This window comes from Dermochelys coriacea, chromosome 2, assembly GCF_009764565.3.
Source record: "Dermochelys coriacea isolate rDerCor1 chromosome 2, rDerCor1.pri.v4, whole genome shotgun sequence".
Classification (NCBI taxonomy): domain Eukaryota; kingdom Metazoa; phylum Chordata; order Testudines; family Dermochelyidae; genus Dermochelys; species Dermochelys coriacea.
Genome location: NC_050069.1, coordinates 270,934,292 through 270,956,866, shown reverse-complemented (window position 1 = coordinate 270,956,866; position 22,575 = coordinate 270,934,292). Strand labels below are relative to the sequence as shown.

Sequence of the window (22,575 nt, the reverse complement as noted above, 5' to 3'; positions counted from 1 at the left end):
CCTGGACCCAGCTCCCCCCAACCAGAGCTCTGGATCCCCAAACCAGAGCCCTGGACCCCCAACCCGAGCCCTGGACCCAGCTCCCCCAACCAGAGCTCTGGATCCCCAAACCAGAGCCCTGGACCCCCAACCCGAGCCCTGGACCCAGCTCCCCCAACCAGAGCTCTGGATCCCCAAACCAGAGCCCTGGACCCCCAACCCGAGCCCTGGACCCAGCTCCCCCCAACCAGAGCTCTGGATCCCCAAACCAGAGCCCTGAACCCCCAACCGGAGCCCTGGACCCAGCTCCCCCCAACCAGAGCTCTGGATCCCCAAACCAGAGCCCTGGACTCCCAACCGGAGCCCTGGACCCAGCTATCCCAAACCACAAGCCTGGAGCCCCCCCCCCCCGTGCAGCCCAGGCCTGCACTGAGCCTGGCTCCCCATCCCAGCTCCGACATGGGGTTCGGGGAGCCTGGATCCCCCGTCCCAGCTGTGTGGGGATCTGGCTTCCCAGTCCTCCCCCACCCCCCGCACTCTCACTGGAGTCATAGAGGGGGAGGGGCTGCCATGGGGTTACCGGACTGCCCGGCCCCTGCCTGAGCAGCGGAGGGTGAAGCCATGGGGGGGCTGGAGGCATTGGGACTGGCTGGAGTCGGGGGGTGAGGAGGCCAGCCTAGGGGGGGAGCGGGGGCCCCCTAAACTAACCCTCACCCTGCCCCTGGCACTGCCTCGCCCCTCTGTCCTGAGGGATGCGAGTGGACTCAGGCTTTTTCCGTCCCCCCACTGACCCCGGCGCAGCGCAGACCTGCGGGGACCGGCCCGGGGACCACGGGCAGGCGGAGTGCAGAGCGGTGCCCTGTGGTTGCAGGGCCTGGGGGGTGGGGGGTGTAACAGCTCCGGTGGGAGCCCGGGGCCGGCTGCTCCTGGAAGAACCCAAAGCGGGAGACACGTCCTTACCCCTCAGCCAGTGCCACCGTCACCCAGAGCGAGAGCCAGACCAGCGTCCCCATCAGCTCCCCGGCGGGAGGGCAAAGGCCCTGGCCCCGTGCTGTGCCCGGCATGGCCCGCAGCCAACCTCACCGTCGCCGAGTGCAGCCTGCGGAGACAGAAAGGCTCACCGGGAGAGCTCAGACCCCGCACTCTGCTGGGGCCAGCCGGGCCAATGTTCACAGCGAACCGTCCAGCCGAGACCCCCCGAGCTCCACGAGGAGCAGCCCAGGGCTTCACGCTGTGGAGACCCCCGAGCCAGGGCTGGGAGTGGCCCACGGCTCTCCCGGAGCTCAGACCCCCCCCCCCCGAGCCAGGGCTGGGAGCAACCCAGGGGCTCTCCTGGGTGGGTTTGTTACTCCGGGTTGGTTCAGCCCTTCACACCAAGGCATTTCAGCGCGGCCAGTCAGAGCTATTCTCTGCTATCCGTGGGGTGAGGTTGGTCACAGGACTGTTTTGCTCCCTGACTGCAGCTGAGGCTTTTCCAAATGGAAGAAGGCACCAAAAAGCGGCCAGATGGCCAGCAAACCTTCGCCCCGCATGGCCACCGTTCGCCCCGCAGCCGCCGGGGGCGTTCGCCTGCTGTGGCTGTTCTCACTACACAGAGAGCCCCGCTCGGTAGGACCAGGTGGGGGGAGCCGTACCGACCCCAGCGGTTCCCCTGGGGCTGGCTTTGCCCGGCACTGGCAAGGGTCCCATGGGGGACGTCTATGCACCAGCTGGGAGGTGCCAATCCCCGGGGGCCAGGAGCGCTAGCTGGGCTGGAGCGAGAGAGCTAAGAACAGCCCTGTGGAGTGGCAGCTCGGTGATGAGTCAGGCCAGCCGCCCTGCCTGACCCCGTGGGCACATACTCAGTGGCTAGCCCATGCCACTGCCCCTGCGGCCGCTTTCTGTGCGCCCACATGAGCAGAGCTAGTGTGGGAGTCTGCCCAAGCTGGGAATCACACGCCCACACCAGCGTGTGCAGTGTGCTCACACGCGTGTCACAGCCAGCAAGCTAGCACCTTGATCCCGCACCTCGCTGCCCATCACAGAGCTGCCCCCTCCACCCTGGCCCCAGGGTTGGAAGGGGTCAGCCCCCCTTTACTGCGGGCGGCCCAGACTGACACAGTCCCCGCTGGCTCCCACCCAGCAGTGGAGAATATTCCCCTCCCTAGAGGGGCTCCAGACTGGGACTTTCCCTGCCAGCACATTGTGGGGTATGGAAACATTGGTTTTCTAGAGACACCCCAGATATAGTTGTGACGAAGTGGGACTGTTCTTCATGTTTTCTCTGAATATTGTGGGGATGCCTCAGTTTCCCCTAGGCAGTTCTTAAGTATCTAGGGGGTGGGATAAGGGTGTATGATCATTGCAGAGCCCTAGAGGGCAGGTGTGGGCAGGGGTCTGGACACAGAGAATGGCCGACACCCTGTTTCCTGGCCACTGATGGCCTGGGCCTTCCCCGCTGCAAGGTGAGAGCTAAAGGGATGGAGAACAAAGGAATCCGGTGCCCTCCTGGCCCAGGAAAGGGACAAAGCCCGGGGGGGGGGGGCTGGAGAGAGTTCCAGTTTGGGGCTGGCTGGGGACATGGAGTGAAGTGCAGACGGGGTTGTCTGGCTCACTGCCCCCCAAAATGGACCCAGCGGAGGGGTCCTATTCTTTGCACCTACAAGCTCTGTGTTAGACCCTGTTCCTGTCGTCTAATAAACATTCTGTTTTACTGGCTGGCTGAGAGTCACGTCTGACTGCGGAGTTGGGGAGCAGGACCCTCTGGCCTCCCCCAGGACCCCGCCTGGGTGGACTGGCTTGGGAAGCGCACAGAGGGGTAGAGGATGCTGAATTCTCCGGGGTCAGCCCCAGGAACCGGGCAGTCGGGTGAGCTGTGTGTCCTGCAGACAGGCTGTTCCCAGAAAGGAGACTCCCCCAGAGTCCTGCCTGGCTTCATAGGGAGCAGCTCCAGAGCATCACTCGGGGACTCCGTGACAATAGTTAACCTTTGGAACCCACTGCCACAAGATTGTTCTGAGGCCAAGAGCTTCGGTGGGTTCAAAGAAGGATTTGACTAGACACTCATGTGAATAACATCCACAGCTACGTTAGATAGCACAAGAATTTAGAAAGGCTAGAAAGCCTGCTGCCAACCCCTAACTGCTATGGGGAGGCAGCTTTGCCTAGGGGCAGGCTAGTCCAGTACTGTCCGCCACATGTGTGTTTTGCAGCTTCCTCTGACCAGTGGCCTGAGACAGGTGGATCCCTGCTCTGTCGCACACTCACACCGGGGTAGGAAGTACACTGGATGCCCACAGCCACGCTGGGCAGGATGAGAGTGCGGGTTGCAGTATGGGGATCTTGCACACCTCGCTTCAGAGGCTTTGGGGTGGGAGCCGGGCAGGAGTCTCCCCAGGATTTTCCACCCCTAACTGCTCCGAGCCCGCAGGACCCTCGCGCACCCGAAACCCCCTTACCTGAGTCTCCTGGAGTCCCAAAGCCCCAGCGCTCTCGCCTGGGTCTGCCTTCCCCGCAGCCACTCCCTGCACCTAGGGCCACATTGCTGGGTGGCTCTTCCCCTCTGGACTGGGGCAGCAGCAGCCCGGAGGGAGGGCTTTATATCCCGTCCGCTTAGCCGGACTCGGAGCCATCGGAGGAGCCTGGATTGGAGAATTCCCCGGGAAACACAGCTGCTGCAGCATGGATTCGCTCTGCCCACTCAGACGGAAACCCCCCACCCCCACCCTCCCCTCAGCCACAGGGGGCCGGGGTCTTTCCAGGCCACGCTTCGCAGGACACACGTGGGGGGATGAGCCAAGGCCCGGCTGGCGGGTACAGAGCCCTGTGCCCTGCGTGTCTCTGGGCAGGGGGCACCTGCAGAGCTTGGCTCTGCGCTTACTGGTGACGGCCGGGAGCTGCCTAAAGGGCGTGACCCCCGAGGGGGGAGGGAACGGTCCGGGGGAGCTCCAGGGGGAACAGAGACGAGGAATGGGATGGCCTGAGCCCCGAAAGTGATCCCAGCCAGCCAAATGTCTCCAGGTGGGGTGGGGGCCCCGTGCGTGACAGTCACTGGCGTGGCCCCAGGGAAGGGTGCAGGGACCAGCCAGGCCCTGGGCTCGGCAGAGGGGCCAGCTGGACCTAGGCGGTTCTCCCATTGCTAACGGCTCCAGTTCTCCCTGCTCGCGGCCTGCAGGCTCCCTGGGCCTCAGCTGTAACCTGCCACGGCCACAGGTCCTGGGCTATGTGGGCCACAGAGACTACGAGTCCCAGCATGCAAAGCTGCACCTCGGTAGCTTCTGAGCCCAGCCAGGATAATAACAGCCCGTTGCAATTAGCAGGTGTGGAGCAGGGGACACGTGCATAACCCCCTTTGCAAACAGGGAGCTCCCCAGCCCCCAGGGAAGTACAGGGGTCCCACCTCCCACATAGGGAAATCAAGGCACAGGAGGGCAGAGACTCCCCCAAGGTCACACAGTGATCAGCCGCCTGCCAATAGCAGATCATGACACCCAGTGCCCTATTCTACCTACCAGAGCCCACTCCCTTCCCGGGACCACAGAGAGAACCCAGGTGTCCTGACACCCAGCCCCTATTCCAACCACCAGAGCCCACTCCCTTCCTAGCACCACAGAGAGAATCCAGGAGTCCTGGCACCCAGCCCCCTATTCTAACCACCGGACCGAGCTGCTTCCCAGGGAAGGACACCCCTGGGGGCTTTGGGGAGACAGGCAGGCCCCTGAAAGTAGAGCTCTGTGCTACCTCCCCCCTCGTGGGCAGGGTTGGGGAGCAGCAGCTGGGAGCGCCGGTGCTGGCGTGGGGGCTCTCCAGGATGTTGCCTGCCCAGAACAGGGGCTTGTGTGTGTAACTAGGATGTGGCCTGGGGATTTCCCAGCTGCTGGGCTGGAATCTCAGCCCCCGCTGGCTTCCCCTTCAGCCGCCCGTCCCAGACCCGGATCTGCCTTATCCTCACGTCCTGGGCTCTGGCTCATCCCCACAAAGAATGCCCGAGGCCGGAGCAGGGCTTTGCCCCCCTGCAGACCTCTCACTCAGTGAAGGGAGGGGAGAGGGTCAGACTCCTGGGGCAGAGAGAGAGGGTAAGGACAGAATCAAAGCACAGTGAGTGCCCCCAGCCAGACCAAGCTCACCACGCCCCCCAGGCAAGGTCCGGGTCGCACAGGGCTCACCCCAGAGGGGACGGCTCCCCAGAAAAGTACTGCTCTGGTGAGATCCCTCAGTGCCGGCCACCAGCCGCAGACTAGTCCAGAGCTGGCCTCCCACCCACAGCTTTGCTGCCGCCCCTCGATCCTGGGCTCCCCCAGGAGCTCCTCGAGGGGCTGGCTAGCCCAGATTTGCCCCCATCTTCCTCTGCAGCAGCTGGTCCCGGCCCTAGCTAGAGATGGGACACTGAGCTGGGTAGAGGCCAGGCCAGCTCCAGTCCGGCAGCATCTAGTAAGTAATTCCCTCCCGGGGGCAGTCTCCCTAGCGTCCACCAGGCCCAGCCACACAGGCCCCGTCCTCAGTGCCTGGCGTATTAGCTGAGACTGGAAGCAATTCAGGACGGGGAGAAGCTGCAAAGCACCAGGCCCCGCTAGGGCCCTGCAGAGAGATGTGTCTGCTCCTTGCCCTGCTTGAGTCACCTCCGTATAGCCCTGTGTAGCCCTATTAACTGGGGAGCATATGGGTCCCCCCAACTCTGCTCACCTTCCCATGTCTCCCCCCGCCTAGCCCCCTTTCTGCCTCTCCCCAATCTGTCCCTCCCCATCATCCCGGGGCAGCTGGGCATGGCTGCATTCTCTCCCACTGCCTAGCGACCCGCCGGGGCCTGATTCTCAGTAAGGCCCTTCTGGGCGCGTTCAGTGGATTGACGTGGCTCGCTGAGACCCCCTGGCATCCCCGCCAGCCTCCCAGGGGGTGCAGAACTGCCCTCAGGGCCCTGAGCTGGTCTGTTCAGCCCTAGGGTGGCCTCCTCCCAGACGGAGGCAAACCGGATACTTGCCCCCCCACACCAACAAAACCTGGCTGCTGTCCCCCCTCCCTCCGCTGCCAAAACCTGGCTGGCAGCCATCCCCACCCCAACCAAAAACCGGCTGCCGGCCACCCTCACCCCCGGCAAAACCCGGCCGCCGGCCACCCAAACACACACGGCAGTCTGTGCATTTTTATGTTCTTTCATCACTTTCCTTACTCTGTCCCGGCACGGCGTGGCAGCCCAAGCTGTGGGGCTGTGACCCAGAGAGTGCGCCAGCATGGTCCGAGGGAACCAAGCCAGCCCAGGAAATCTGCTAACCAGCCAGGCTGCTTAAAAACCGGCCAGGTGGCAACTTTGGGCAGGCAGGGGGCAGGGGATGGGTGGAAGGAGGTGGGTGAGATGCAGAGAGGGCAAGTGGCTGGAGCACGCTGCACTCTGGCTATTCTCTGCTTCCCAGGGCCCAGCAGTGGCTGATAACTTTCACTCACCCCTTACAATGCAAAGGCGGGCGAATGGTTGCTGTGATTTGTTGTCTACATTGCAGCAGCACCCTGAGGTCCCACTCGCAGATCAGGCCCCGGGGTGCTGGGGGCTGCACACATCCCTACGGCCCAGCATTGCCAGCTCTCACACTGGTATCAGGCAGTTCACTCTTGGCTTGTTGGGAGTTTTTTTAAGTGTTCTCATGAATTTCTGATTTCTGCCTTCACCTTCCCAAGTCTGGCCCTTCCCCAATATGGCAGCAGAAGCCACAGACGGTCCTCAGCACCGCTGGGCACCATGTCCATTTGAGCTTCATGCATTACAATGAGACAGCCCTCAGCACCGCTGGGCACCGCGTCCTGTTGTTCCCAAGCAGATGCCACATTGCTCTCAGGGAAGACGTGGCCATAGGAGGGGCTGGCCGGAGAACAGGGAAGTGTTGGGAACGAGACTGCAGGGGCAGCAAGGAGGATGATGGGTTCATGGTCTCGCCAACCCGTGTTCTAAAACCATGAGTCAGGCCCCCCAACTCATGAGATTCTTCAGAAATGTTGAATGTGGGGGTCCCTGCTGGGCCCTCTGTTGTGAGAGGCTGCAGGGGGAACTCGGGTCACGCTCCCCAGCTTTTCTCCACAGCCAGGAGGGCCAGAACATTCCCTTTCCCCCCTATGAAAGCTGAGATTCTCACGAAACTCACCTGAGTCCAGGGGCTGGGGCATTAAGAGATACACCCAAGGCTTTGGAGAGTCACCCCCACAGTGTGGAAGTTGGCAGGACAGGGATGTCTGGGTTGCCTGGGGAGGTGGGAAGCAGGAAAGTGGAATGGTAGAAGACAGCGTGCGATTGCAGGGGAACGTGGCATGGCAGAAAGGGTGGATGTGAGGGGAAAGGAGGGGAGTATGGGGGATAAGTGAATGCCGGGTGTAGGTGGGGGATAGGAGCCAGTGCAGGGGGCACACAGTGGGAGTGGGAACGTTGCCCGTCCTCTCTAGTTGTGGGTGGAGGGAACAGGACAGGAAGGGATAGAATCCGCCCCACCCCTCCAGGGAGAGCAGAGGATACGCAGAGTCCGCCCCGAGCAGACTCAGATTCAGGGGCTCTGAATCTTGGGGGCGCGCATTCTGTGTGGCTAACCCTTGTGCATTGATGGCAGGTGACGCAAAGTCAGCCCCTGTTCGATCCAATGCCCCAGTGAGGCCAGAAACTCCCCTATTCATGCCTTTCTGACGGCCTGGGGTAGGGAACCTCTCTGTGATTGGCTGCCTTCCCCACTTCCCCACCTCCTTGGAAGAGCAGCCAATCAGGACTGCTGCAGAGACACACAGCACACTCTTCCCCCCTTCGCCAGCCAGGAGGAGTTTTGGGGTAGGGGAGGGGGAGAGGGAACAGCTGACACTGCTCTCATGGGGAGTGGGGGAAGTAGGGAGCAGAGAGAGCCCAGCAGCGCAGGGCAGCTCCACTCCCTCCAGGCCTGGCATATTTCTCACTAGCTAGTGGCAACACCAATTCTCTTTTTCTCTCTCTCTCTGTCACACACACACACGCACGGAGGCAGCAGGAGTTCAAAACACACAAGACAGACCAAACAACATGCTTTCATCTTTTTTTTTTTTTTTTTTTTTACCATCTTCTGATCTGGGAGGATCCGACTCCTGATTTTGAACATGATCCTGGTGCTGTCTGGGTCTCATCCAAAAGGCAGCACCACCCAGCACATTGCTTCCCCCATCCTGAGTCCCCAGCACCAATTCTGAGGGCCCCTCGGTGCCCCTTGGGGATCTCCCCCAGGTACTAATCTGCCCTGGAGCTGGCTGCCTCTGAGTCACAGCACAGGCTGAGCTGGCTACAGCCAGAGAACAGCTGTGGCCAATGGCACGTCCAGGGACCGGTAAGCTACCGCTAAGGATTAGCCATGATCTCTGTCCTCCATCCAGCCATGCCGGAATCACTCCTTCCACAGCTGAGCTTCTGCGGCCGGCATTGCCAACACCAGGCTGTGCCCCTGCCCAGCTCTGGGCTAACATGGAAGGGACCCTGTTGGGGCAAATTAAGCTCGCTGTTTAGGGTGTGACAAAGAAGCCTTCCCCAAAGCCCGTGGCGAATAGAACTGTTCCAGGAACTGTCTGAAGTGCCATGGAAAAGGGAGTTTAACCAAATACATTCCCCTGGTGCATTTGCCGCCAAACCACACCAGCATTGGGCTACTGCATGAGAGCCCAGGAGGGGGAGACACCCCGATTCCCCAAGAGGCTCCCCCAGAAGGGCAGAGCAGTGTAGCTAGGTCCTGGAGGGGACAGGACGCCAGGGCAGCCCTGCCAGAGCTGGGCCTGCCTTACAACCATTTACCAACATCCTCCCAGCCGCTCTGCAAGGCAGGGGCACGGCCGCCCCTCGCCACCCTGAAGTAGGAACTACGGCAGCCTCTCGCCAAGCGCCGGGTCACTGAGCAGGCTAGAGCTGGAAATCGGGCGGTGCCAAGCACAGTCCAGACGCGGGGCGGAGGCAGCGTGACAGAGGCGCTATTCTGCGGGGCCTGAGCTAGGAGGGAGACCGCAGAGAAAATGCCTCAGACAGTCAGGAGCCCGGTCACAAAAGGGGACCTGATGCTGGCAGCCAGCCGGGCACTACAGAGCAGCCTGCCACCGACCCAGGGACAGAGATGACAAATGGACACCGGGTCAGGCCCCGAGCCAGGTGTGATTCTGCCCTGGCGTCCTGGGCAGTGCTGCTCTGGCTAGTTAGGCCAATGATTGAATCGGGGCACTTTCCCCGTTGCACAAGAGTGGCAGAGCCCCCCGGCCTGTGCTCGCCGCCCTTCCCCCGGCTGGGGAGCGTCTCCCCTGCGGGCGAAGCGCTGTGCTCGCAGAACGGGGCGGGAAGCGGCCGCTGTTTGTCCTACGGCGGCAGCGGGTTTAAGTCGCCCTTGCACGGGCCCTGGCAAGACTTGCGCTAAACGGCCTTGCGGTCCCGTTCCGCCCAGAGCCCTCCGCCGGCCGGAGAAGGGCTCGGCGTGGCTGGCCCGCCCCCGCTCCAAGCCCCGGCACATGGGGCTAGCGAGGCGGCGGGCAGGGCCGGGCTGCCCCCGGCAGGGAGAAAGGCAGCGGGGCGGTCCCGGGGCAGCCGAGTCTGACCCGGCGGCGGCGGCGGCGGCGACAGCGACAGCGCCCGGCTCGGGCCCGGGCCCCTCTCTCCTGCGCCCGGCCCGGGGGCTGCTCGGGCTCCTGGCCGGGGCCGCCCGCTGCCTGCTGGGAGATGTAGTCCCCTCCCTGCCGCGGGCCCCGCGGCCGCCCGCAGGAACACTACAGCTCCCAGGGTGCCCGGCCGCGCCGCCCCTGCGCCTCCGAGCCCGGCTCGTGGCTGGCGCCCCGCCGCCCCTGCAGCCCCCGCCCGTCCCGTTGCGGCGGAGCCGGGCCACGCGTGGCCGTGGGGGCTGCGGCGCAGGTAGGACTCGCGTTGGGCCGAATCGCGCCCGGGGCCGCTGGAACAGGGGCGCCCGACGCCGCGGTGACGGGCGCGGAGAGCTCAGCGCCGCTTGGATGTGCTGGGGGGGCACTTCCTGCCCCTCTTTGATGCAGCAGCGGGGGGGGGTCGGACTCCTGAGTCCCCTGGGGCGCCCGGTGCTCTGCCCGCGGGCGGTGGGGGAAGGGCTTAACAATGGGGTGGGGGGGAAGCCCACCGAGGCAGGGGCGGGAGGGGAGGGGCCAAAGGGGGGGAGAAGTTCTAGGCAGACAGCAGGATCACGAGGGTGGGGGGGGAAGGGGAGACTCTAGGCAGAGTTGGGGGAGGGGGAGAGACGATGCAGGAAGAGGAGGGCGGGATGAAGCAAGAATTGAGGGGAGGGGAAGGGAAGCTGTACAGGAAGGGGAGGGGGAAGAAGGGTTGTGCAGAGTGGGGGGGAGGGGAGCCGTGCAGCAGGGAAGAGGGGAGGAAGAGGGTCTGTGCAGAGGGGTAGGGGGAGTCTGTGGGGGAGGGGAGGCCAGGCCTTGCAGCAGGGGAGGCGGTGAAGAGGGTCTGTGCAGGGGAGGCCAGGCCATGGGGCAGGGGAAGGGGAGGTGATAAGCCAGCCCAGAGAGAGGGAAGGGCTGGGCAGCTGGGGGAGGGTAGGAGGAAGTGCGGCAGACACCCCAGTTGCTGGGACAATCCCAGTAGGGTTGAGCCCTGGGGTGCGATTCCTTGCTGGAGGGAGACACCAGCAGGAGCCCAGGCAATGTCGCTGGTCTCGGGCACAGAGTGAAGAGCCACTCGTGCCTTGTCTGGAGTGGGGCGTGAAGCCCTGTGAGCTCAGGGGACACCACAGCCAGCTAACAGGGCTAGGAAGGGGTTAACGGGGGTCATGGGGAGAGGTAAAGCTGTGGCTCTTGGGGAAGCTGGCACCTGCTAGCTAAGGTGCTGTGCCCATGACTGAGGCCTCTGTGAGAATACCATGGCCCGCCGTCTCACTAGCCTTGTCTTCACCACAGAGCCTTAGCGTGTCCGAACGCAGCTGGGAGGAGTCAGACCCGACAGGACACATCCACCTCTACGCAGCCCACCAAGCTATCCTCCGCCGCCACGTGCTAGCACGCAAAGGAGACAAGGCCAGCCCCAGACCGTGTGTGCTGAGAGCCCGAGCTGCCAGCCCCGCAAACCCCGCCTGGGATCTGACAGCCCCGCTGGGTCGTTCCCCCTCGCCTACCATCGCTGCCAGTGGAGAGCCCAGAGCAGGAGCCAGAATAGGATACAGCCCCCCGCTCAGCCCTGCGGAGCCAACCCAGCTCACGAGTAGAAAGGAGTCACTAAGGGTACGTGTGCACCACGGTGAAAGGCCTGCAGCACGGCTGGCCCGGGCTCGGGCTGCGAGGCTATGGAATAGCTGTATAGACGTCCAGGCTCGGGCTGGAGCCTGGGCTCTGAGATCCTGCAGTGTGAGAGGGTCCCAGTGCCTGGGCTCCAGTCTGAACCAGAACCGCTGCACTGTGGTGTTATGGCCTTGCTCTCTGCCCCGGGCCTGAGCCTCAGCGCCACAGGTTTATTGCAGTGTAGACGTACCCAAAGGGGCATGGGGCACACAGGGAGCAGAGCGCCAGCTGAATCACTGTGCCCCAGCAGGTGGGCTTTGTCTGCTCTCCCTGTGATGCCTCCGCACACAATACCGGGGGACGGTCCCTTGTTTAATGCCAGCGAGAGTTTTCGTTTACCAGAAGATGGGGGCAGGGCTGCAAGCAGATCCCGCATCCTAATGATAAAGGCGTCACTAGCAGCCAGGAGCCAAGCCTGAAGACAAACATCTAAGGCACGATAAGGTTCCCCATCGTACCATCCGCCCTGTGAGTGGATCTGGGCTCCAGCCGCTCATCCCTACTTTAAAAATGATTCTTGCCCTCATGGCAACAAATGAAATGCTGAAAGCTGGAGCCCAGTGTAAGCCGCGCAGGGATGTCTGCCTGAGCTAAGGGACATTAGCTTGGAGGGGCGTGGATTGCCCCATTCATCTCAATGTGATGTTAACTCTGAACCCTATAGATAGCAAGTAATAACGCAACAGTGCCAACGATTTGGGCAGAAGCATCCAGCTGATGTGTTGACCCCACACTGTCAATCAATCTTCTACCCCTTGCCAGCTGCCCCTCCCCCAGCAGCCGAGACTTTCAGCTTGCCCCTGAAAGATGTCTGCAAAGCTGTTCTGTAGTTTCCTTCCAGGATTCGATAGCACGTTGAAAATGGAGTGTGCGGGGACAGAGTGAGGCAAAGCGGATTTAACATCCAAACACAGAGCGTGGAGCTATGCTGCGTTACTTAGCTTCATCCCTGAGTCCATAGAAATCTCCGTTTCTGAATGTATTTGAAGCTGCGGCAGACTTTCCACCAGAGGCTGCAGAATGTAGGCCCAGCTTCTCCCAGAGCGCACCAAGCCCTGACTGTGATGCTGCCCCAGAGCTGAAGTGGATTAGCCCACAGGGATGTTTCCAAAGCCCCTGGGATCCACTGGGGTATGCCCACTGAGCATGCTGCTCACTCAGCCGTGTGTTCTGATGGGCAGGTATCTCTTGTTGTTGCAGGTCCCAGTGAGGTGTGCGGACCAGACCTCCCTTCCCTTCTGGAGCAGTGGCAGGGCGGCACGAGGAGCAGCACAAGACCAGAATGCGGGAGAACTATGATGCCATGATTGCTCTGGGTAAAAACAGCCCCTGCCTGCTGGGTGTGCCCCGCATTGCACAGGGAGTGCTCCGGAAAGAACCAGCAAGGGGCACCTCCCTCTAAATTCCCTGGGGGGGCTGGTGAATGGAGCCCCCGATGGTGTTGGGGGCTCTCTCCTGGCTGCAAACAGGCAGGCCCTCTGGTGCGTGGCTCAGGCAGGAGTTGTTGCTTCCAGAAGCCATTGCGACCCCAATCCAGTGGCACTGTGCAGGAGTGTTGTCTCTGCAGGGACTACGGCCCTATCCGGACTCCTCTCCTAAACGTACCCTCCTTCAGCTTTGGGGCGACTGGGTTTGCTGTGCCCGAGAGCCGGCGGGTGGACCAGTCTGCCCTGCACGTGGCCAGCAGCCTCTGTTGTGTCTCATGCAGGGTCCCCCGTCGCCAAACCCGAGACTGTCCCACAGATCGAGCAAGCCGAAGAGCCTTGTGCCAAGGCTCCTGGGGAGGCAGAGGAGAGGGAGGCCCCTGGCAGCGCCAGCCCAGGTCAGTTGGGGCAAGGGGACGGCTCTTTCCCAGGCGAGATGCTCCAGGTCCTGGAAGCAGAGTGAGGATGTGGGCTGACCAGTGCTTGTGCCGTGTCAACGGCAGGAGGATCTGGGCACGGTTGTTGCTCTGCCAGCCTGGAGGTCCTATTGAACCCCAGCTGCAGCTGTTGCCAAGACGACTTGTCATCGCTGGTGCTTGGCCCGAGGTTTGCGTTCTTTCCTGTGGGAAGCAGGAGCCCTTCTCGTGCCTGGCAGGTGTCTCCGGGGGGCTGACCTGGAGACTGTAGCAGCCCCCACATAGAGCTGTGAGCTCGTGGCACTGGTGGGAGGTGCAGCCAGCCACTCCTGGGCTGCTTGTGACACTTCCTGAAGCGTGTGGGAATCTGGGCTTCATTCTCTCCCCCCCTCTGACAGGATCCATAGTTCCCAAGCCCGAGATTGTCCCGCAAGGCGAGCGAGAGCAGCAGCAGCGTGGTGGCGGGGAGCAGAGGGGTCTGGAAGGACCAAAAGGCCCTGAGAGCAGCTGCTCAGGTGAGACCCCTCCCCCCCCCCCGTATCTGCCAAGCAGGGGCAGCCTGAGCAGCCAAGCAAACTCCCTGGCACCATCCGTTGCCAATGTGCTCCAGCCCTGTGGTGAGAGGCGCTTAGTCTCCACAGCCCAGTCAGCCCTTGGCCAGTGAGGGGACCACTCAGGCATGCGTGTTGTGGGCCCCGTTCGCATTCCTGGCCCGCGGGAGCCGCACCAGTAGCTCAGCAGGGGAAGGTACTGGAATTGCTGGGCGTGGTTCTGTCCCTGAAGAAGCCAGGAACGTGGCTGGCCGATTCCTGGGGGTCTGTGGCTTCAGTGGGTTACCCGACGTGCCGGGCTGTCTGATTCCCCATCTCTCTCTCCCCTCCACCCCGGGCAGATGACTGGCTCATCCGGACAGTGAAGGTGGAGGAAGACTACGAAGAGTGGCCTGCGAGTCTCAGCGCGGAGGCGCTGCTGTCAGGGCAGCTGCAGGGCAGCGGCTTGCTGCACCCTGACGGGGCCCACGGCTACCTGGGCGCATGCAAGCTGGAGAGGCCGAGCCTGGAGGACTACGGCAGCTATGGCGACCTCCCGGGCTTGGCCCTGCAGCAGTGGCAGCTCCTGACTGAGAAGCCGTACGGTTGCACCGAGTGTGAGCGGCGGTTCAAGGACAAGCTGACGCTGCGGCTCCACCAGCGGGTGCACACTGGGGAGAGCCCCTATGCCTGCGGGGAGTGTGGCCACAGCTTCAGCCAGAAGCCCAACCTTGTGGCCCACCAGCGTGCCCACTCCGGGGAGCGGCCCTTCCCCTGCGCCCAGTGCGGCAAGGGCTTCCGCAAGAAGGCCCACCTGACCCGGCACCAGCGCATCCACACCGGGGAGCGCCCCTATCAGTGCGCCCAGTGCGGCCGCTGCTTCAGCCAGAAGATCCACCTGGGATCGCACCAGAAGACGCACACCGGAGAGCGGCCCTTCCCCTGCGCCGAGTGCGGCCGGAGCTTCCGCAAGAAGACGCACCTGATCCGGCACCAGCGCATCCACACCGGGGAGCGCCCCTATCAGTGCACCCAGTGCGCCCGCAGCTTCACCCACAAGCAGCATCTGGTGCGGCACCAGCGGGTGCACACGGAGCCGGTGCCGGAGCCGGTGCCAGTGCCGGAGCCGGTGGAACTGGCCGAGCTGGAGACAAGTGCCCCCTGCAGACTGCCAGGGGTGGCAACGCCATCCCCGGGGACCTCGCCGGAGCAGAAACCCTTCACCTGCTCTGAGTGTGGCAAAAGCTTCAGCTGGAAGAAGAACCTGACGTCGCACCAGCGGCTGCACCTGGAGGGGCGGCCCTTCTCCTGCGCCGAGTGCGGGCATGGCTTCAGCGACAAGCGCCGCCTGACTGCCCACCTGCGCAGCCACATGGGCCTCAAGCCCTACGCCTGCACCTACTGCGAGAAGAGCTTCAGCCACAAGCCCAACCTGACCACGCACCAGCGCACGCACACCGGGGAGCGCCCCTTCGCCTGCCCCGACTGCGGCCGCAGCTTCACCCACAACCAGCACCTGCTGCGGCACCGCCGCGTCCACACCGGGGAGCGCCCCTTCGCCTGCCCGCAGTGCGACCGCAGCTTCAGCTCTCGGCCCAACCTCATCGCCCACACCAAGGCCCACTCCGGCAAGCGGCCCTACATCTGTGAGCAGTGCGGCCACGGCTTCAGCCGCAAGTCCCACCTGGTGAGGCACCAGGCCGTGCACACCGGCACCCGCCCCCACGGCTGCACCCAGTGTGCCAAGCGCTTCAGCTCCAAGACCAACCTGGTCCGGCACCAGGCCGTGCACACGGGCCACCGGCCCTACATCTGCACCCAGTGTGGCAAGAGCTTCAGCAGGAAGACGCATCTCCTGAGGCATGAGCGTACCCACGCTGCCCCCCTGCAGAGGGACAGGGGCAGCGCCTGGGCTGTGCACGACCCCCTGAGCCAGCAGGCAGCCTGTCTCTAACAGTGTGAGACTAGTGACTTGCGGGGCTCACCACGCCAAGGGACCAGTTGCTCTGCTGTGAGCTGGACAAAGTGGGGGCAGATGCTGTGCCCTCAGTGCCAACCTGTAACCCCCCTCCCTGCTGTGCTATCCCAGCCCTGGGCTCCCCCACATTGTTACACTGCTCTGCAACTCTCCTCCTTCCCCGTATTCCAGTCCTTCCAGGTCACCCTGGTTCTGCTCATGCACTTCAGACCCAACCTGCAGCCCTCTGCTAATCTAGCACAGGGCTCCCTCCCCGACCAGCTCTGCTGGTGCCCCTCATTCCTGACAGCCAACCATTGCAGTCCTTCTCTAGATCCTCACTTCAGCCTGGCCCTGCCATGCCCGCTCGGGGCTCCCCACCCACACAGCTCTGCCAGTCGCCCTCAATCCCAGCGCTCCGGTGTATGGATGGGACAGCAGAGAGAGAACTGGGAAGCCACACAAAGCCACAGGAGAGAAGCTGCCTGAGTGTCCTGCAGCAAGACCTGCTTCTGACCCAGACGTGCCATGAGAGCCCAGGGTGTGGTTCAGACAGCCCAGCCCTTATGGGCACGGGCAGGGACATGACTGGGTGCAGCTGCCCTCAGCCTGCCCATCAAACAGCAGCTGCGAGACAAGCCCTTAACACGACCGGAGAGCTGACCCAGCAGGAGATGGGGTTAGGACTCATCTGTGAATCATTCCTAAACTAGAAAGGGGGATAATACCGTTCCGCTGAGCCAAATGGTGCCATAAACAGTATTCTCGAACGGTGCTGGAGATGGGTTGGAAGCTGGCTTCTCAGCCTGCTCAGTTCCCCAGTTGCTGGCCAGGGCACCCAGCACTGGTCCAGCGAGAGCTTGGGTGAGCAAGAAGGGGTGGGGGTGGGGTGTCTCTGTTCTCCACCTGAGAGGGGGCACAGCAGGGGACCCCCAAGCGAAGGGGCATTTGAATGTTAATGTCCCTCTGTAATTAAAGACGAAACTCAAGCCCTTTGCCTGCCTAGTGCTGCGAGCCGGGCGTTTCCTTCTTCACACCCGTCTTAGGGGGGGTCTCTGAGGAGCCCTCCAGGGTGGGAAGCAGAAGCTTAGCCCTGAGAACAATCGCCGAGACCTGCTTGGGTCCACGGCGAGATGGTCACAGAGTGGGGAAGCTGGGACCGAGGGGGGCCTGCTCAGAAGTTCCCGCCATACCTGCCATTAGCGTTGGAGCAAAAAAAGAGTTAATGTCCCGTTTGAGTGAAATCACACCAATTACAGCCATGGCAGGAGGGCTGCTAGCTTCTCCCTGCAAAGCACAATTCCAAGGAGTTAATTTTGTCCCCACCTGCCCGTGTCCCCCTACTCTACTTCCATTCATTCTGCACCACTCCATCCCTGCATCAGCTGATTCTGCGCCTCTCCTGCCCCCTTGACTCCAGATGTCGGCTCTGGCTCTGCAGCCCCCAGCAATTCTCCACCTCTGCTCCTCCTGCAGCCCTGGAGGCACTCCTCTCCGCCTAGGAGGGGACAGCTCAAAAGGGGCCTGTTCCTCCCTTCCCAGCTTGAAATGACTGGGTGCAGAGGGAGGGTGGAGCAGAGCCTCCCTGAGCTGTGCAGGCTGCTCCCTTTTCCCCATCCCTGACCCAGGATCTCCTAGGCAGGGCAGAGATGGGCCTGCTGTGGGCAGCAGGTTGGCCCCCCGGCTTCCTGAACCTGTGGTACTAACATCCCTGTCCTGGGTGCCAGCTGCCTTAACAGGCAACACAGAGAGAGCGGGGCTGGGGAGCAGGAGCAGGCGTGGAGATGGCTCATGAGCTCAGTTGGGCAAGGACTGTCCAGTGGGGCCCTGATCCTGTCTGGGGCACGCAGCAGAAATCGCTCATCACGCTCATGGATTTGGTTTATTACCCTAGCTCCTGGCTGAGAGGAGCTTGGTGCCAGGCCTGGTGGGCAGCAGGGGAGCTTCTCTGTGTTGCCAGGGTGCACTCACTGCTGGTGGTGCCTTCTCCTGGCCATCCTGGGGATTAGCTCTGCCAGGCGTTGCACCCTCCACTGGCGATGTCCTCACCCTGCAGCTCCTCGCTCCAGCAACTGCAGCCACCTATTCCGGACTCGGCCCTCTGGCCAGGTCGCTACGTAGTTCCCCTTCTGGGGGTTACCCAAAGTCCTTCCACACCGCCAGTCCCAGACACAGCCCTCTCCGGCGCTGTCCTGCTGGTGCCACTGCCCCCACAACCGGTAGGGAAACCAGGGCCACTCACCACTCCCGGGACTCTGTGCTGTCCCGCAGCCCTTGCTGTTCCTTCCTACACCTTCTGGTCCCCCTCTTCTCTGGGTGAACCAGCTCTAACTTCCTCAGAAGGAGTCACTGCAGCCCCCTTCTGCTGCCAGCTTCCTGGCTTTATAAACCCAGCCCAGCTCCCCCCTCAGCTGGGCTTCATCAGTAAGTTAGGCCTTAGCAGCCCCTGGCTCTCCTCCAGGTGTGGTCTACAGGTTAATTGGTCTAATTTACCCCTTCAGTCCTTGTGTGGGGTGGTCACAGCTGATGCCCTCCATCCGTGGGCTGAGAGGGGAGACGGCTGAGCTCCCTAGTTAGGAGAGGGGCGGGGCGGGGCGGGTGGCACATTCGACCATCCAAGTCCTGGAGACAAGGGAGGGGAACAATCTGACTGCATTTCTGACACGGGAGGGGACCTTGCCCAGCCTGGGCTGTGAGGGGGAAGCTGCTCTCTGCCCACAGAGTTGGCCAAGCCCCCCAGTGAGACCCTTGAGGGGGAAGCCAGGGACACAGACCCTGCGGCTTGCTCAGCCTGGTCACTCCCTAAAGCCTGCAGGGGCAGCAGCTACTGCAAACACCTCAGCAGGGGGTGCAGAGCTGAGTGCAAGAGATGGGCGAAGGCAGCCCTGGGGGCATAGCCGGGAACCAGACAGGTGCGGGACTGAGCGGATGGGTAGCCAGGAATTGGGAGCAAAGCTCAGAGTCTCCCTCAAGAAAACTCCACAGCATGGGGAGCCACCCACCCACCGCAAAGCTGAGCAAAATCGAGGGGCAGTTCTGGGGTGGGGCATTGCCAGGTGCCAGTGGCTGCCAGGCTGAAGTACCCATTGCCATGGACATAGGAGTAAGGCACAGCAGCCAGTGACCAGGCCTGCCCTGAGTTTGGAGCTGGGCCTTTGCCTGCGACCGGCCACTCTGGGGCTGCAGTCCCTAAAGATCAGCCGCGGGCAAGGGCGCGGTAAAGCTCTCTCAGCTTGGTGGGAGTATTGGTGGGGGAGGGGGAAGGGTTCTGGACCAGCCCCGCTGTCCTTCCCTGTCTGCTCTTCCTTGTCCCTCCACTCCCCCGCTGCATCGCTCTCTGTCGCTGCTTCTGTCCCGACACCTCCTTTGGGTAGGGCAGGAGAGGCACCTGTGCCCCATGTTGGGGGCCCCAACAGATGATGGATATGAGTCAGCAGTGTGCCCTTGTTGCCAAGAAGGCCAATGGCATTTTGGGATGTATAAGTAGGGGCATAGCGAGCAGATCGAGGGACGTGATCGTTCCCCTCTATTCGACACTGGTGAGGCCTCATCTGGAGTACTGTGTCCAGTTTTGGGCCCCACACTACAGGAAGGATGTGGATAAATTGGAAAGAGTACAACGAAGGGCAACAAAAATGATTAGGGGTCTAGAGCACATGACTTATGAGGAGAGGCTGAGGGAGCTGGGATTGTTTAGTCTGCAGAAGAGAAGAATGAGGGGGGATTTGATAGCTGCTTTCAACTACCTGAAAGGGGGTTTCAAAGAGGATGGCTCTAGACTGTTCTCAATGGTAGCAGATGACAGAACGAGGAGTAATGGTCTCAAGTTGCAATGGGGGAGGTTTAGATTGGATATTAGGAAAAACTTTTTCACTAAGAGGGTGGTGAAACACTGGAATGCGTTACCTAGGGAGGTGGTAGAATCTCCTTCCTTAGAGGTTTTTAAGGTCAGGCTTGACAAAGCCCTGGCTGGGATGATTTAACTGGGACTTGGTCCTGCTTTGAGCAGGGGGTTGGACTAGATGACCTTCTGGGGTCCCTTCCAACCCTGATATTCTATGATGATTCTATGATTCTATGATGTTGGGGGTAGGTGACCTTGCATAGGTCAGTACTCATTAGCCAGACTACACAACTAACCAGGAAACAAGTCAAGCGCCCACCTGCGAGCGAGTGGCCTACACACCCAGTGAGGGTTCCTTCGTCTCAGCCAGCCCCTAGCTCCGGGCCCTGGGCTCTGCTAATGGACACAGCGTGCATGGAGAGCCAGACCTTAGCCCTCTCTCCTGCTGGCTGGGAGGCCAGACTCATGTGGGTCTCTCCCACAGAGACCTGAACCCAGCCCCTCTCCTGTGCCAGACAAAGAGGAAGCTTCCTATTTCCTCCCATTATCTGCAAAGTGTCAGGATAAACTGTCACGGAGTGTGGGGGAGTCTGGGGCCTGCACCCCTCTTCCTGGGATTCACCGTGACTCTCAGCCAGCCAGTAAAACGGAAGGTTTATTGGACAATAGGAACAGAGTCTAAAACAGAGCTTGGGGGCACAACCAGGACCCCTCAGTCAAGTCCTTCTGGGGGAGCAGGGAGCTTAGACCCCGGCCCTGGGGTTCCCTGCGTTCCACCACCCAGCCCCAAACGGAAACTAACCCCCCCCCCAGCAGGCTCCCTCCTGCAGCCTTTTGTCCACATTCCCGGGCAGAGGTATTGCCTCCCCCTCCCCTTCCTGGCTCAGGTTACAGGCTCTCAGGTCTCCCATCCGCAGTGAAACCCCCCTGCCACATTCCCAGGTCAACACTCCCCCCTCCCTGCTGCGTCACAACTGCAGAGGAGACGGGAGTGTGGAGGCGAAGGGAACCCAGCAGTTAGCCCAAGCCTTCCGAGTGGGTCGAGCTACAGGAAGCAGCCAACAGCTCCAGCCACATGCTCCATTGCTGACGGCCAGCGACTGGGAATCGCTCTCCACCCGAATGCCTCTCATCGCCCATCCCTGCTCACTTCCTCCGGCATTCCCTCTGGTGGTTTTGTTGTTTTCTTATCAGAACAATACCACTGTTAGCTGCTCCACCATCTTCTCTGCACCCAGCAATCTCAGTGGGACAGGGCCATGCTGGAGCTGCCCCCTCTAGGCCTGGGGTGAGGGGTGCAGAGGTGTGGGGATGAGGAAACCTGGTACAGAAACAGAATAAAACCAAACTCTGACACCCTGCCTGACCAGTCATGGGAAGGGTGTGCAGGATTTTGGTTTTATTCCAACTAGAGCCAACTTTTATTATGACTTTAGAAACTTAGATCCAGTTGGGCAAATCTTTTCTCCCTGTGAGCTACAGGCTGCTCTGAGCAGGTTCATTTCCCTCTGAGCCTCAGGGGGGCTGGCATTGTGATGGGGGCACAATGCTCTATTTCAGCCCCATTGCAGGGTGAGATGGTACCAAGATGGGACAAGGCCTGATCCCTGCCATGGGCCCACACTCCGCATTTGGACTTTTTATCGCCACAAGGTCATCGGTAACAAAGCCCCATGCTACAGCTCAGACCTAGCCTAGACCAACCATGCACAAACCCACGTGGATGGGTGTGACCAGACAAGAACCCTGCTCTCTCAGCTCCCGACACAGAGGTCTCTACCCTGGCTAGCACCAGCTCCTGTGTCAGATGGTTGTGGTTCAGTGCAAATGGACTTTGCACAGTGAGGCACTTGGGGGCATGCACACCATGCACAGTGCAGCCGGAACTCACAGGCTTCGCTGGGCACTTGAACTCCCTTTCACTCTCCCGTCTTGAGTGTCACATCTCAGACAGGATTCCAGTTCCTCCCGCAGACAGGCAGCTCCTCTCACGGCTTCCAAACCCTGGCTCACCCGCCTGTCCATTCCATAGTTAAGCTTTTTCCATCTTGCGACGCACTGAGCTGACTCCAGATTTACTCACTTGTGTAGGGGGGAACCCCCCCAGTTCCTGAGCTGTAAAGGGCTGAGGCCTGTATTCTGAGTAAGAAACTGTGGTTCAACACCCAGTGTTGTCCAAAGGGATCCATCTTTGCCCTGAGCATTTCACTGGTCATGTTTAATAGCAAATGGAAGAGAGGCTAACCCATAGAAATGTGGGGTGATGAGCCTGAGCTCCAGTCATGTCTGCAAGACACTGCAACATCCCCTGCAGGAGGTGTGAAAGGAAATCAACAGTAACCCAAAGAGGCCTTTGTACAGTGTGTTAGAAAAACCAAGTGTCTGACACATCCTGTTCAGTACAGAATTTCTGCCATGCCAGCCTTACAAACCAAAGGGAAAGGATTGTAAACTGCATTATTTGTATGGGAGGTCTCTGGCCTTGCACTTCAGTGGAAATGGAGGATGCTTCACTGGAAACCATCCACCCCATCTGACAGATCAACACTCACAATTTAAGATATATATTTGCGTCCAAGAAATTCCAGGGCATTTTACTGGAGAGAGATATTACTAAGAGGCAAATGACACTGTAGGCTTCAAGACAATGGGCATATGGGATGTGAAGAGGGCTGAATGATAATTGGGGGCTTCTTAGGAATGCTTTAGTAGATGCTAAATGCTCCCCACAATTCTGCAAACATGTATGAAGGCTTCTTCAGTTAAAAAAGAGTAACATCCTCATTAAGAGGGGAAGAAAAATTAACAATTAAAAATAAAAATATAATATATAACAAATGGAAAAATGGGGAATTTGATAGCAATGAATACAAACCAATTGTTAAGAAAATGCAGATAATTGATAAGGGAAGCTCAGCATAGCAGTGAAAAAAATCTATGGCCAGTGCAGTTAAGGACAAAAAGAAGGAATTCATTAAGTATACCAGGAACAAATTAAATCCTAACAATGGTATAAGTCCAATACTAGGTCAGAATGCTAAAACAGACAATCCTGATGCAGAAAAGGCAGAAGTATTGAATCAATATTTCAAACTTCAAAAACAGACTCCAAGGAGAGACTGCTGAATCAGAATTAATTTGCAAACTGGATACAATTAATTTAGGCTTGAATAGA

At 60.6% G+C, this 22,575-nt stretch overlaps 3 protein-coding genes across 4 annotated transcripts in view; 2 read left to right on the top strand and 1 right to left on the bottom strand.

Moving 5' to 3' along the window:
* Window positions 1-1,043, bottom strand: part of LOC119850715 (SCO-spondin-like) — a 120,222-nt gene extending 119,179 nt beyond the window's left edge. The window contains exon 1 of the mRNA XM_043507142.1: window positions 940-1,043. Within this exon, the coding sequence (XP_043363077.1) occupies window positions 940-1,043 (104 nt within the window). The remainder of the gene's footprint in view (window positions 1-939) is intronic.
* LOC119850710 overlaps window positions 1-22,575 on the top strand; it is an 829,101-nt gene that overhangs the window by 298,079 nt on the left and 508,447 nt on the right. The gene's annotated exons all lie outside the window — the stretch shown is intronic.
* On the top strand, window positions 9,683-16,545 carry ZNF467 (zinc finger protein 467). Of its 2 annotated transcripts, XM_038391834.2 has the most exons (6): window positions 9,683-9,832; window positions 10,852-11,172; window positions 12,430-12,545; window positions 12,938-13,051; window positions 13,468-13,584; window positions 13,962-16,545. In XM_038391834.2, the coding sequence occupies exons 3-6, from the start codon at window positions 12,512-12,514 to the stop codon at window positions 15,551-15,553; spliced, it is 1,857 nt and encodes a 618-aa protein (XP_038247762.1). In that variant the 5' UTR covers window positions 9,683-9,832; window positions 10,852-11,172; window positions 12,430-12,511; the 3' UTR covers window positions 15,554-16,545. The 2 variants fall into 2 exon arrangements, with proteins under 2 accessions (XP_038247762.1, XP_043363025.1); XM_043507090.1 differs by lacking the exon at window positions 12,938-13,051.

What these genes read in the sequence shown, in the direction of transcription:
- ZNF467 (XM_038391834.2), top strand. Translation starts at nt 12,512, where the DNA reads ATGCGGGAGAACTATGATGCCATGATTGCTCTGG. An exon ending in CCCTGGCAGCGCCAGCCCAG is followed by an intron (nt 13,052 to 13,467) that starts GTCAGTTGGGGC and finishes CCCCTCTGACAG; the next exon opens with GATCCATAGTTCCCAAGCCC. An exon ending in CCCTGAGAGCAGCTGCTCAG is followed by an intron (nt 13,585 to 13,961) that starts GTGAGACCCCTC and finishes CACCCCGGGCAG; the next exon opens with ATGACTGGCTCATCCGGACA.